This window comes from Rhododendron vialii, chromosome 13a (assembly GCF_030253575.1).
Source record: "Rhododendron vialii isolate Sample 1 chromosome 13a, ASM3025357v1".
Taxonomy (NCBI): domain Eukaryota; kingdom Viridiplantae; phylum Streptophyta; class Magnoliopsida; order Ericales; family Ericaceae; genus Rhododendron; species Rhododendron vialii.
In genome coordinates, this window is record NC_080569.1 from 24,280,825 (window position 1) to 24,296,216 (window position 15,392).

General features: G+C 39.8%; 1 protein-coding gene and 1 non-coding gene across 3 annotated transcripts; both read right to left on the bottom strand.

Moving 5' to 3' along the window:
- Nucleotides 1-6,359: 6,359 nt before the first annotated feature.
- LOC131313102 (G-type lectin S-receptor-like serine/threonine-protein kinase RKS1) lies at nucleotides 6,360-13,791 on the bottom strand. Of its 2 annotated transcripts, XM_058341215.1 has the most exons (7): nucleotides 12,411-13,791; nucleotides 9,205-9,336; nucleotides 8,292-8,491; nucleotides 7,807-8,017; nucleotides 7,451-7,688; nucleotides 7,211-7,358; nucleotides 6,360-6,935 (listed from the first exon to the last, which is right to left on the bottom strand). In XM_058341215.1, the coding sequence occupies exons 1-7, from the start codon at nucleotides 13,699-13,701 to the stop codon at nucleotides 6,627-6,629; spliced, it is 2,529 nt and encodes an 842-aa protein (XP_058197198.1). In that variant the 5' UTR covers nucleotides 13,702-13,791; the 3' UTR covers nucleotides 6,360-6,626. The 2 variants fall into 2 exon arrangements, with proteins under 2 accessions (XP_058197198.1, XP_058197199.1); XM_058341216.1 differs by lacking the exon at nucleotides 9,205-9,336.
- Nucleotides 10,170-10,277, bottom strand: LOC131315402 (small nucleolar RNA snoR100). The gene has a single exon (XR_009196734.1). It is a non-coding gene; the product is annotated as a small nucleolar RNA snoR100 (small nucleolar RNA).
- Nucleotides 13,792-15,392: the final 1,601 nt, after the last annotated feature.

The window sequence follows — 15,392 nt, forward strand, 5'->3', positions numbered from 1 at the left end:
CTGATGATGGTGCGTTGAAGCTTGTTGTTCTCACCGACCAGTTTGGCACGTTGGGGCTCAGATTGGCTAAGTTTTTGAGCCATGGCCACCATTTTTTGCATCACCTGGAAACATTCAACACAATTAAGCAAACGAAATGGTATACTATGGTTTATAAAGCACAAATTTCACCTTGGCATTGTGAGACATGAATGAGCTCAGAAGGTTGTCAGGAGAGCTTGCCACCTCCTTCTGCATATCTCCTGGCAGTAGAAAGGCTTGAGACAGGGCAAGGGCAGTGCCTTCTGACTCAACACTGTCCCGAGCAGTGATAGCACGGCTCCCGTGCGAGAATGTAGGAGCCCAGACAGGAGCAGGAGATGAAGAGGATGTTGGAGGTCTTTCTTGGGTTTCCTCCACTCGTTCACGTTTTTCACGGTGAAGGGCTTCAATCTCTTCAAGAGAAAATCCTGGGGGAGCACTTGTTTGAGTTTGGGGACGACGACCACGACTTTGAACATTTTGTCCCCGACCACGACCTCGACCAGGAATGGTGAGGAGGCTGCCCAGGTCAATTGGCCGGTTCATCTCTGAAGTTGAGAGGGTATGATCACTGGAAGACGAATTGGATGAGGGACTAGAAGTTTCCTCAGCAAGAGGAATTGGTTCGTCAGGGATCGGAGGTGTCTGAGAACACCTTTCTTCTTGTTCGGGAACTGGTCTTGAAGGACCAGCTACTGCAGGGTTATCAGCTGCTCGGGTTCGCCGATCAATAAACCCACCGTATGAAGCTTTGTAGCTGAGAAGTACTTGAGCTGCTCTTGCTCGGCCTGCAAGGTATGTCCCTTCACCGTTGAATGCGAGTGCTCGTCTGATATCAGCTACGTGAACTTGTGGGGTTATAATGTTATAACCACGGTTAATATTTGATGCTGAAACAAAGCATAAGCAATTAGAAGCACGAAAAAACTTTTCCTATGAACTAGGACAAAACAAATGAAATTAAGGGAGAGCACTAACGTGGGCTCCCGAATATGTGAGGGGCATGAAACCCAATCACTTGGTCGTCCTCGTCTCTGGGTTCGAAGTTGCCCGTAACGATCAGAAAGTCGTCATCATCCCCTCGAGCAGAGTCAGGGAGTTCAAGAACGAGCTTCTTTCTAGAATCCCTACTCTTTAAATAATACGTAAGGGCGTCCCCAGTTCTGGAAATGCTATATAGATGATGGATATCATACAAGCCTAGAGAAGTCCCTAACATTTGGTTTAGGGTATTTATACCCATAACTACTCGGAAGAAATTAGCAGAAACCTGCATTTGGCGAGAGCCTGTAATACGCTAAAACTTGGCGGAGTAGAGGGGCTAAGGGGAATCTAACTCCGCCTTCGACGACGGCTACTACTGGAATGTGAAGTGTGTCGAAATCGAAGCTTTCGCGAATGGCATCCTCAGGAGCCAAAACAGTAGCTACGTTGTCAGGAATCCCATATCGAGATCTAAAACTTGCCATGGTTTGAGGAGTATTACAGTGTCTACGGAATCTCCCCATTACCAGAAAAACTTTTGGGGTTCTTTGAAGTATAAAGAAAGAGGACGATAAAACCCTAAAACGAGATTGTAAACAATCCACTAGAGAAAGGGAGTTGTAAGAAAAAGACGTGATGACTTACGAGAATAGACGATGGAATCCCTAGAGAGAAGAAGAGGCCTTGAGACGATGAACAGAGCTTCAATGGCGGGGAAGAGCTTGAACCGTTTGTTTCCTGTAGAAGGAGTCTAAGAGAGAGATTGGGGTTTTTTAAAAAATGGGACGAAAACCCAAAAATACCCTAAAAGTAGGTGGCGTATGTGAAACGTCATCCCAGACGCCGTTTTGAGCGTTCCGTTTTCCCATAAACACGTCTGTTCGTATTTAATGAAACGCAATACGATGGTCGACGCGTGTAAAGGTTAGGGCTAAAAGCCTGTGACGGCCACGAGAAAAGATGGTTTTTTCTTAGCAACGTGATGCAACATTGCACCAATATGTGAAATAGGGTGCAGAAACAAAGTGAATTTGTTCGGTAAAAAGCTTTACTCGTCATCTGAGTAAAATATAAACGAGCAAAGCTGGGGAGCAATTGTAGGGAGGTATTCCCGAACAGGTGCAAAATGAACCCGAGCACGATCAAAAAAAGGGTCAACGCACTGTGGACCAGTGATATGAGAAGTCAATGGTCCAGAGAGGTTGTACGATTCTCGGTGCAATAACATGAGACGTTATTAGGACCAAATACAAGGAAAATGACATGAGATGCCACTGTTCATAGAAACTTGTTCGGCAAGAGAGAGCCGAACAGGAGAAGAGCTCCTTACAAAGGATATGGTTCAAATTGTTTCCTTAGGACCAGTAACACGTGAGGTAATTGGTCCAGGCCATCTGTTCGGCCATGAGATGGCCGAACAGAGAGAGAAGTACTATTTGAGGGAACATTCTGGAAGGTTCCAGAGTAGTCATGTCCCATAAAGGGATAAAGATCCCAAGAATATAGGATCTGAGAAAGATACCCAACGAATATGGGATGTTCGGCTCTTAAAGGAAAAGAATCCTAAAAGGACTCTTTTCCTTTAAACTGATAAAGGAAACGAGACTCCTTGATATCCTGGGTTTCCTATACGAGTTAGGAATCCTATGGCAACATGGATGCTTGGACAGCAAGCATCCATAAATCTATAAATATGAGGTAAACCTAGAGGTGAAAGGTACGCAATACACTGCATTCTATTTGCTTTCCTATTGATAATTAGGGTTTGATTGCTAGTACGTGATACTAACAAAGGCATCGGAGGGCCTTTGCCACGAGAGGCAAAGGTGCACTCACTCCTTGTCTGTTTTGCAGGATAGGGGTTTCATTGACAAATTAGGGTTACGTTCAAGAGGCACGTGAAGCCGTTGCATTCCAGTGCTGTTTATAGCACTACTTGAATTTATCCACCTACATTCATGGTGGATGAATCTTTGTGGTTATCCTCTGATGAGATAAGGTTCTGGTTGTTCTATGAGTCCCATAGACTGTATGAACTTCTGCTGTGGAGTGTTTTATAAGTCTCTGGCTGCAGGTTTGTCATATTTGCCGAGCTCACCTGGTGAGCTGAGCTCGATATCTTTCTATAAGTTGTGCTCGTGAGCTAGCCTCCATCCTTGGACTGGTTTAATAGAGGCTAGCTATTATAGGCTAGATTCTATGTTCTTGGGACTCTAGCTCGAGCCCTTTGGGCTGTGCTCGTGAGCTCTTTGGTTTGAGCTGACCTTGGGATGACCTTTGCCCTTAGGCTGGTCCACTGAGCTCAGTTCTTCAAGCTAAGCTCCATGTCACTAGATCTCCTACATGGCCCTTCATGTTGTTCTAGGCTTCCTAGTCTGGGCTGACCTTGGGAGGTTATTTCCTACTTATCAACTGACGACTACTATAATTTTTGTTACAGTTCCCTATACCGTGTTTGTTGTATACCACTCGTATACAACGAATAACAAATTTCGTCTTGTTTCTATTGAAAAAATTTGTACATGAATTTTTGATCCTTGCTTGCATGTAACCATTCCATACTAATTTGTACGTTACTCTCTTAGACGGCAAACAATTCATACCAAAGATGGATATCATTTATGTAGGAAAATGACTTGTCCTCTCTAGAGTAATTTTTTTTTAGCTTTTCATCAAAATATTTGGAATCAATTATTTATGTTGACAAAGGGAGTTTAAAAAGTATATAAAAATATAAATTGAAGTTGAAACAAAATCAAACAGATAGAGAAAACTCTTTTCTTTGTCTTTAATGAATTTTGTCAAAAAAGTTTAGCATGCTTTTTTATACCAAGGGTGAGTCCATCCTATTGACTAAATGGACTAAACTGCATAAAGCCCATGTTTTCATGAATTTTTATTAATGTTATTCTACTCACATATATCAACTAAAATGGAGTACCATTTAATGAAAATCACTTGACTATTGTAATTAGTTTAAAGTCAAATAAAATTTAGCACAAGCTCACCCTGAATGTGCTATTGAACGATAGCGGGTACCTATTGCATCAGCTAGGAGCCTAGGAGTGACCAAGTTGAACCGTAGCTATCGAGACAGGTGATCTAAAATGTTGATCCATATACATATGGAAATTGACTTAATAAATACCAGAGCATATAGATTTTCGTTAATGTCCCTTTGGCTTCTAGAAGGGTTGCTATCAATACCAGAAGCTAAACTCAGCTGTTGAAAGCAGGCATGCACAATGAGGGAGAAATTTCCTGCCACCGGCCAGTGCCCTAAAAGCACAACTGCTGCTCTGCAAATGACAGACAGGCATACAATTACACCCTTTGGACGCAGTGCAAAAATTAATACTTTAGGGTTGATTTGAGTAATTACATTTACTTTTTGGTTTCAAGGACATGAATGTACAAGGTATCTCTAACCATAATTCACATGGTTTCACATCTGTCTTTTGGTCGAAGGTAAGGGTTGCGGGGGCCAGCTTACGTGCACCTTAACTAACCCTCTTCCAGGTCTAGTCAATTAGACATCTATACTGTGACTAAAAAATTCACAAGAGATCACTTTCTTGCGACATGACCCCAATAATCGGATCCTGCTTAATTGTATGGGGAGCAAACCCATTAACCAATTGAGCACCTCTTGTTGAGTCTTGTCACAGGTGCTATGCCTAAAAGCTTTTAGCTCCACTATGAAATGGTACAAATTAATTGCTGAGAAAGGTCAACCAATCCATGTTTTGTCTATAGTACTATAATGTTCACCCTACCATTCAAAAATAGGTGAAAGAATTGGAGACAAGGGATGAGTGAGGTTGAAATAGTAATTGACTTGATTTGCTAAGAGTAGTGATTAGAGACCAACCTAAAATCTCAACTTGGTTCTCCTTTGGCCAATAGGATAGCCACTTTCATATGTAAATATACCAAGTTTTTTTTAGTATTTCAAGCCAGCTTACGTGCACCTCAAATTAATCATATAGTCTTTCACACAGATTTTTCATATGTTTACGCTTGGGGTGAGGTGGTCGCATGAATTATTGACAAAGAGAATCGAACTATAGATCTTAGGAGGGAGCAAAATCCTTAGTTCCAAGCCAAGATAACCAATTAAGCCACCTAGTTGTAAATACAATTAGAAAGAGTGTAGATTAATCAAGTATGCATGTGTGGTTGTTCATTGGACATGAACCTGAAAATCTTGATAGACTTGAAAAGATACTATTGACGAAGATGAAAAAGGAAATGCATAAATAAAAATACCCTATAAAATTTTATTTCTGTGTGGACCAAACAATACACTTTTACTAAATACTTTCCAGTACACCAATAGAAAACTCAACACTTTAGCACCTTATGAACTCACTTGTCATACTCACACTTGTGCTCTCATCAGTCTTGCACTTGGTGCTTACCACTCACCTTACAAATGACCTCACCTACTCTATTTATAAGAACTACAAGAAGTTTTCGGAAAAACCCGAAAGACTATCATAATCCATAAGTTTTCGGAATATTCCGGAACTTTCTAGCATGACCCGGAACACTCCAGAGAAGTACAGATGGTTCTAGAAGAGTCTGGAATATTCTAGAAGATTCTAGAAAAATCCAGAACATTCTGAAAATACCCGAAGACTTCCATAGAGTCGGTGATGGGTCTCAACAATTTCCTTGTTGGTATTTTTGCTCGTTATGTTCAAATTAAGTTCAACATTTTTCCTGGGTCGTATTCATTTCGGGGCTAACCAGGTTTCCAATTGCTTACTTTTATAGTTCTGATGCAAAACACTGTTTCTTTTTTGGTTAGAAATCGTGGCATTGGAATTCCTTCAGTTAATTATTCACATCATTGTAATGCTAGCCTTCTCTTCAAAAATATGGAAACCTGACCCTTCCTGTTTACGTTTTCCATTTCTCCCAATGATAGAAAAATCAAACTGGATTCTCAACATTTAACTACATGTGGGATGCCGTTAGGCCATTCAACTATTAATTGTTCATCGACATTAATTGGCTCCTGAAAATCATCCCTTGACACAGCTTTTATCCCATGGATGGCGATTCAAAAGAACTTAGAGCTTTCATTACTCTTTGGATACTGACATCTCTTGACTCGTTGGAAAGTTCAATGGAAAGTCTTTTCGAAGGACGATTAGGAAGATTACACGAGCTGCATATTACGTTTGGCGAGAGAAAGGAGTCGCAACATTTTTAAGGGCATCCACAAGTCTCGCTCTACGGTCCTTGAGAAGATCAGTTTTCACACTCGCATTAAGGTCCCCCAAATTATCTACGTAAAGTAGTCCCCTCTTAGTACTATGATCCGTGATTCCTGAAAAACATCCCAAAAAGTTCTCTATATCTTATTCGATAGATTTTGAAGTAATTGGAAGTTTTGCCTTCCTTGACTCTATGTAAGTTTGTTGATTCAAAGGAATTCAAAAAAGAATGTAAAATTCTAATTTACAGCTATGTGAGGCTCCAAACACGTCCTTTGCATGTGAGACTGTGACTACTAACATATACAGTTACAGCCACTCCAGCAAACAAATGCTAAAGACATCTAATTTTGGTGAAAGAGCAAGCAAGAACACATCTATGCAATTTTTTAGCACCTATCTAGCTTGAATAGCCGAAAGGGTAACATCATTTATAGAAACTGCTCCAGCGCTTGCTGATGAGGACATGACCGGCCTGTTGCCAGCTCCTTTGAAGACGAAAGCAGGCTGCTTAGGGGGAGGCAGTGTAGTTTCGTTACACAACATGAAAGCAACATCCGACATATTTGGCCTATCGTTGGCTGATTCTTCCACGCACAACAGGGCGATGTGAATGCACCTCAAAACTTCTTTATCCGAATCTGATTCGGTCATCCATGAACCAACAATTTCCATAGCACGGCCTTTTTGCCACAAGCTCCAAACCTGAAACAAGCAGTGCATGAACAACAATGTCATCACTAAAGGAAAGCCCTCTGTTTTGAAATTTATCTTGTTCGTTTTCCATACCAAAATGATAGATTTCCAGTATAAAACAAAAGGAGTGCACCAAATAATAGGAAACCCTTCTGCTGTTGACATTAACCATCTAATTTTTGTACAATACCTGAGATTTTAACCTTGCGAGTTTTGTTAACCAAAGGGTTTTCCATGAATACCAAGTAATTAAATTAGACAAATGCACACATCCATTTACTTACATGCCCAATTAAATTCACAGCATTATCCAGAATATAGCTGATGTTCTTTCTGCAAGTAATGATCTCCAAGAGCAAAACCCCGAAGCTGAAAACATCAGATTTTACTGAAAATAGCCCTTCCATTGCGTACTCAGGTGACATATAGCCGCTGCAACCACAAATGTTAAACGAGCATTAGAGTTTAATGGCTTCCTTGCACCTTTCTCCATATCCCAACAGTAATACAGAATGGACACTTACTATGTTCCGACCACCCTGTTTGTATTAGCTTCAATCTGGTCCTTTCCGAAAATTTTTGCCATACCAAAATCCGATATTTTCGGATTCATTTCTGCATCTAGTAACACATTGCTAGCTTTTAGGTCCCTATGGATTATCCTTAGTCTAGAGTCTTGGTGAAGGTATAATAGCCCTCTAGCAATCCCCAAAACAATGTTGAAGCGCATTTTCCAATCTATAAACGAGCCTTTTGTCCGATCTGGACAAACATATATTGGAAGTTAATTATAATCAAAATCCTGAATCATTCACCATTGCAGAAACAATAACTGCGCAAGTAGCAAAAAAATGAACATAACTGCGAAAATATTGCATACCAAAGATGAAAGAGTCCAAGCCCTTGTTTGGCAAGTACTCATAGATCAACATTTTCTCATCTTTTTGAATGCAATATCCCAACAACCTCACTAGGTTCCTGTGCTGCAGTTTGGCAATCAATGTAACTTCAGTCTTGAATTCCTCCGCCCCTTGTCCTGAATTCTTTGCTAGCCTTTTGACTGCGATTTCTTGTCCATTATGTAGCCGACCCTGCATTTTAATCTTTACATTGTGAGCTTAGACGTTGTTCAAATCGACCTGGTATAGATTGCCCATTAGGAGTGTCAATACGGTAAACAAAATGCACGACCACTGGATTTCTGATGCACACTTCCTATATTCCAATGCATTACATATTTGAACACAAGTTTTGCAAATACTATATTGACAGCTTAATAGGTTATTTTATCATCTTCCATATTCAAATACCCATAATCGTAAGTGAGGTATGCGATTGCGTGATACTTTCCATCTTGGAGGTTACCTTATACACGGCGCCAAATCCACCTTCCCCAAGCTTGTTATCCAACGAAAAATTGCTTGTGGCTGAGACAATGATGCTTAGGTCAAAATATGGTAGTTCTGAATTCGTGCCACTTTCATCAAAGTGTTTTCCCATTGAGGAGGCTTCAAGGCATGTTGTACTGTCGGGACTAAATAATAAATTTTGTTGTTCTCTTATTCCTGCCATTGAGTAAAAAAGCAAAGTTAGGCAAAGAAAAATGCAATTAACTAAAAAGTCCTACTTCCTTAATTTGACTGTTTGAGAAAAGAGAGTAAAATGCAATGAAAAACTTAAACCAGTGAAGTTCATCGTTTTACTAAAATTATGAAATGGGGAAAAAAAATGAACAAGAAAGCCGGCTTGGTGACATGATTTGACTAGTTCACTTCTTATAGAAGGCGAATTTGTGTATTTATGTCGACGTTGATGTTTTGAATCTAACTGTTCCATGGAAATGACGTTGATCATATCCTGGAACGCATTAAGGCTAAACAACCGGTTATACCTTGATCTAAATTGTGCTTATAAAATAGGCAAAGGGAAACACAAATGAACAAGAAACTGTGCGACATAGTCTTGCAATAATCCAGATCTAGATGCATTGAAACAAAATTGCTACATGAAAACGCCGTTCTCTTTTTCCCCCCACGTAAAGGTCAATCACGTGTGAAATCATGCATCACTAGTTATACTCATTCATAGCATGGGTGAGAATTTGTTGCCTTACTTGACTATTAAACTACGAAAGTTTATTTTAAATTCGTGAAAGACGAAATGAGGAAAGAAGGATTTTGACTGGATTGATGTTACATTAGTTTTATTTATAAGATTGAAAACAGAATGTGACATCGACATAAATCATTTTTAGTCTCTAGTCAATTAATCATTTTACCTCTTCTTTTCTTCACCACCAACCAACAAATTAAGCAGAATGTGAGAAGCGAAACCACCGTAACAGAGGCCGCTATTGCTTCCACCATTCCCTTCTTCCCATGAGTGTGTCGTTGAGACTTCAAATATTGGGCTGAAATTAGGACAAAAAATTAAGTTGATTTCTTTCTTAATGATGACAGCATAATTGCTTTGTTCCTCTCTTCCACCACATATGAAATGAGAAAGACCCAGAACATGCTAAGTGCTAACCCCGAGGGGCTTGCCCTAATGGTCAAGACCTGAGATTTGGGGATTTGTTCTCTTCTAAGGGCTTCGATAATCGAAATCTCTCAGATGCTATCAACTTCTTTGGTGTCAATCCATACAGAGCTTCGCTCTTACTTTAAGCGGGACTTCAATAAATGGACGGTGAAATTGTTGCCCAAGGATTAATCGATGTGCACATAAGCTGACCCGAATACCTAAGTTATAACAAAAAAGAAAAAGACCCAGAACATGCTTTCAGAACTAAAAGGTAAAGTCCAGTGCTGTAATTCTTAGCACACAAAAATTTATTGAATGAGACATGTGTTGCAAGTTGCAACCACCTTTCTATCAATGTTTAATATTGTTTGACAAACAAGGATGGAACCAGGATTTTATTCTAGTAGTGGCGAAATGTATACTAAAAAATAAAAAAGATTCATTACAATATTAATAGTCATCGGCTCCAGAAAAAAATTAAAATAACATAACAAAGACTATAGTAAATGATGTTTTTCATTTGCACATGGAGTATGAAAAAAGACTAACTTAATTTTGGACATCGATAATGCCACTCAAACAATAACAACAACAGAACCCATGTAGCCCTCAATCATTAGGGGTATGGGCAGGGGAGGATTGAAGATAGACCTAACCTTTGGCAATATAAACAAAGTGACTGCTCTCAGAATACCACTTAAACAGTAGCCTCCCTATACCTGTTTTGCTGCGGAACCATGGCCCCAAATCAAAGCCAAATGGCATTAGAAAGGACAAGTCTAGAGACCCAATTCAATTTATGTGCACATTACTTTGCTTCCTTCATTGATAGTCTAGAGTATCTCAGTATGCATAAAGATAATGTCACTCTCCAAATTTATAATGTCACTCTTCAAATCCCTATATAGATTTTCCAAATTGATAACCGTACTCCCTTTTGAGAGTGACATTATAAATTTGGAGAGTGTCATTATAATTAAATTCACTTAATTTTTTAGGTTAAGTTATTTTAGGGTTAGAATGTGGAGTTTTTTTTTTTTTTTTAAATTATACATCATCTTTATATTATTTCACTTTGGCCCATTGAATTTAGATTTAGAATACTTTTTTGGGTCTCCTTTCTTAAAAAAAAATAATAGAAGATTTATGATTAGTGTATAATAAAAAATAAGGAAAAAAACCTAGCAGTAGTGAGAATATATAAGTTGGGGATAAAAAAAAAAATTTCACATTAATAATTGCATTTTCTAAAATTCTTGTTATGGCAACTGCCGCCTCTAGACCCACTCGTACCATCTTTGTTTACAAACATGAATGATAGTGCCATATGCAATTAAACAAACGTAGAAGTCACTCGGCACACAATTTCACAGGTTGATCACTCTAACCCGGCTTCTTAATTTTGATAAAATGTCTTGCTCAAGTCTTCATCAGTCATTAGTTCTAAGATATTTGCAAACTCAAAACAGGTTGAATCTCATTTAATTTTTGAAATGGTCAAATACCATATGTCAAAGCTATAAGACAATATTATAGAAATCGTCAAAAGATAAAAGAACTAATTAACCAAAACAACCAAAACCTAGACACAGACACCTACTGCAAGTGCAGGCCCAGCGAAACGTCGGTACTTAAAAATTAAAATGTTGGTACTTAAAAATTAGTCGCGGAAAAGGCAATAGAGGATCCTGCAAGGACACCCAGCTCAAACTCTAGAAAACACATAAGAAATCTGGAGCACGGATCTGCCATCCCAAGGAGCCACACCGGTGTGTTCAAGACCCGTCAACCTGAAACACAGGCTCGCAACCACAAAACACAAGACACTACTCCAAGGCAAACCCCCACTGACATGACGAGTTCTGACCACTAGAAGCAAAACACCGGTAAGCTACAGCCCCACTACCGAATCCTCGCAGCCATAGCGGGCAGGATATATAACAGTTCGAGAAGCACAAAAACCAACTAAACACGCTGCCATAACTACGAATCACCAACTAACACCTGCATTAGGTCTACTTCATTGCTATTGTTTTGATCATTTTCCTTCTTGTTTCCTCTTTTGGCAAAGCATATGAATCTTGTTTCACAAGCCGAAAAATATCCCACGTATCCATCTTTCTCTCATGTTTGGAGTAATTTTTCTATCCCGTATACACGGCATAATGCTGATGTGAATTCCGGCCACATTAACTTCATGAGGAATTTTCAAGTGAGGGATCCCTCATTTTGTTAAAATGAGGGACTTTCATTTCCCGATCAAATTTTGAAAATCCGAACCGTTCAATGTGTGCAGAACGTAATTTTAAGGGTCCTCGCGAGAAATCAGCAAAAAAAATGACTGGGAAGGGCGTCATCCGTGCAAATTTTTTTTGAACCGTTCAATGAAAACTGCTCGGATGAAGCCCTTCCCCGTCATTTTTTATGTTGATTTCACACAAGGACCCTTAAAATCACGTTCTGATCACTTTGAGCGGCTTGGATCATCGAAATTCAATTGGGAAGGAGAGTCCCGCATTTTAATAAAATGAGGGATCCCTCACCGGAACCTAACTCTTAACTTCATATAGTGAACATTTATAAGCCTATACCCGGCGAAACATGTTATAAGACTCTAAAAGTGGATAGAGTTTTCAACTTACTGAACTAAAATCCGTATTAAAAAAATTATGTGTTTCTTGGGAAATTTAGTCCTAATATACTTGTTATCTTTACCACCCCAAACGGATTCGATTAAGGTGGCCATTTCTATTTTATCCCAACATGAGAATGGATAGGAAATCTTTCCATACTATCTTATCTTATAAGATGACGGGAACCGATTGAAATCTTGAATTACATAGTAATATCTTATCCATTAAAAACGACCTATTATATTATTGAAAATCTATCAAAATAAAACAATATATATCCTGCAAATCTGACACAAAAAAAATACAATAGCAGAAATTGATTGCATACCTAATTCAACCGCATCAACCCGAATGTATAAGTCCTGTCCCGCACTTGAAAACACTCTGGTGTCCATTAAATCCCCATGCCACGTCACACATCCACTGTCCCCGCGAGAAACATCCGCACTCGCATACGCATTGCACGAGCAGTTCCTCAAGCACTCCGACTCACACTCTTTTAGCCCCGGCACACCCCTATCCACATGTGCCGTCCACGTGTTCGGCACCTTTGCAAGTGGCACCTTCTCGAAGCCCTCACCGCTCCCGCACACGTGCCCGCCCCGCTTCCTCACGCACCCGCCCGACCCGTCCCTCAGGTACCAGTCGCGTGCCGACTTGGGCTCGAACCCGGGCAGGCACATGCATTCGAACTGGCCCATGCCTAGGTTGGACGGGTCGCAGTTACCGTTTGGGCCGCAGAAGTTGTAGGAGTCGCAGGGTTTTTTCGGACCTGCGTATATCTCAAACCATCTATGCTCGTTATCTTTCCACGTCAACCACTGGAGTGTCCCGGATTCGTTGAGCACCAATCTCGAGGTAATTGAGGGGTCACGAAAAGAGTAACTCAAAGTTACCTCGTCCTGATTTTCGACGTAGTTGTCCTTGATGTACTTAAATGTCATCTCAGGTATACCGCTCCACCTGTGCCCTATCCACGAACCCGCCCGCCAATCCAGCTCCGAACCCTTGTACAGAATGAATTGAGGAGACCCGTTAAGGACCATTTTCAAGGAGTACTCCCCGGGTCCCGGGTCATTGCCCGATTTCCAAGACGTCAGGAACCGGTTCAGACCGGTTTTCCGGTTCACACCTAATCTCAAGTTGGGAAGCACAGTATCCGTAGGATAATCAAAGCTCTGCCACACAACTACCCCATTGCTATCAAGCACCACCAAATTTCCTGAATCCAGTAGCTGAACCGAGGAGTTTTTTGCCACCGTCAGATCGGAAACATTTGTGGACCAGACCGGATTGCTCCGGTCTGGACCGGTTACAACCAGATTTCCCGTGACGTCAAATGAGAGGGAACCGGATGTGTTGTTGATTGGGTCGCCCCTGTTGGCGACCCAGACAACGGTCTGCTCGGAAACCTTGTTGTACCATATTCCGAGGTACCGGTTTGTCGATTTTCCGGGGGTAAAGAACCCCAGGGCAAAGGTTTGATTGCTGGAGATGAGCAAGTCACCATCTTTCAGGGACTGGGTGGTGTTTATGGTGTCTGTGGGGCTGCAAAATTGGAATTGGTATTGAAGGAGGAGTAGGAAAATGGAACAGAGGATCTTAGTATCATGAGACATGGGTCTGGTTTAGGTGATTTGTTTTTCTCTTCTGTTGTTCTTTTTGAGGAAGAAGGGAGACACTCGTGAGCTCCTTCCTCTGCTTTTGTTTTGGGTGGTGTTTTGGATTACTGTTTTGAGATTGCTTTATCTTACAAGACAGATTATTTTTTCATAATACATCATCTTTGAGTCAAAAAATAAGTATTCAAATAAACACTTATTTCCCTTAGCCGAGCGGGGCTTAGATGGTGATTTCCAAAAAGGAAGAAATTTCAGGTGGTACATGAGTATGCTGCGTATAAGATTGACATAATAGACTGGTTTGGTTTGAATTTTGAGTAATGAGCGGAGATTGATAAATTAAGAAATGAGAGTAACAAATTAACTACAAAATAAAGAAAACTTTTTTGAATGCAATATTCCTACAACCTCACTAGGTTCCTATATATGCTGCAGTTTGGCAATCAATGAGCTTATAAAAATAAATTTTCAATTTTTTTTTGCAGAGTTTCATTGATCTCATCGAAATCTATCAATCAAGATCTATATTGCATATTTTTTTATTTCAGTATGCCTATTATTTTTAAATTTTAAAATTACAACTAAGTACTTATTTTTTAAGGAGCAAAACCGGAATGCCACCTAATGCTACTCAAATTGTTTTGCTTTAAGGCTACTACTGGGCCCCTTTTGGTTAACTACAAGAATACCATTCATGTAATTAGTAAACTCAAAATCCATCCCAACTATTTCATCAATGAATATTGTGAAAAATGGATTGCGGAACCGAATAACTGGTTGAACAATGGCTTGGTAGTATACATAGGGTGAGATGTTTTTTATGGGATTAGTAACAGAGCAATCATGTAGAACTTTCAAAAGATGAAAACTCGTCGGAGTCAATTGTAAAACATTTTAGCGACGAATATTTAGACTTTTGCACTAATGTTTAGAAACTTTTGGAATATTATGCTACAGCTTTTATGCCTCATGGAGGAGAATGTTTGAATTTTTGTGGTAAGTATTTTTTTAATTATACTTTATGGTGAAGTTTTTTTTTTAGTTTGTGATAAAAAGGTGCCCTATCTGTTTTAAATTTGGGGAGCAACGACGGTCAAGAATACTTATTTTTCAATTTCGACGGTCAAGAATTAAAAACGGTCAAGAATTGATAGAGTTATCGCCATTCAAAGTTAGGTAAAATTCTCGGATTTTGATTTCCAGACAGATTTAGCGATCCTTCTAAACTTCCATTTTTCTACTACTTAGAGTGGTTTTCGGGCTTAGACTTCTTCATGAAAGTCGTAGAGCATTTCAAGATCTTCGCGAGAGACACAAGAATCATCCAAAACGGCACCAAACGAAAAAATGGCAATCTTTCGCCACCAAACGAAAACCCACCGGACTCTACCGAATCTCCTTGTCCGGATTAAAGGTATTATAATCCCTCCCCTGCCTTCCCTGAGTATATTAAGGTACTATGATGTTAGTTTTTATGATTAGAATCGAAAAGAATCGAAATTGGAATCGAACGAATAAAATCCAGTTTTTCCGAGAATGCACTGTTCACTGTTCACGGTGTGAACACTGTTCACGTTTTTTTGGGGTTACTGTTCATACCCGCTGGAAGTAAAAAAATGGCAAAACAATCACAATTATCCCTCTGGACTTCTTGAATTTATAATTTTGGCCACAAGAGATGTGTTTGG

What these genes read in the sequence shown, in the direction of transcription:
- LOC131313102 (XM_058341215.1), bottom strand. Translation starts at nt 13,701, where the DNA reads ATGTCTCATGATACTAAGATCCTCTGTTCCATTTTCCTACTCCTCCTT. An exon ending in GGTGGTGAAGAAAAGAAGAG is followed by an intron (nt 8,492 to 9,204) that starts GTAAAATGATTA and finishes ACTCAATGGCAG; the next exon opens with GAATAAGAGAACAACAAAAT. An exon ending in AACAGGGTGGTCGGAACATA is followed by an intron (nt 7,359 to 7,450) that starts GTAAGTGTCCAT and finishes TTGTGGTTGCAG; the next exon opens with CGGCTATATGTCACCTGAGT.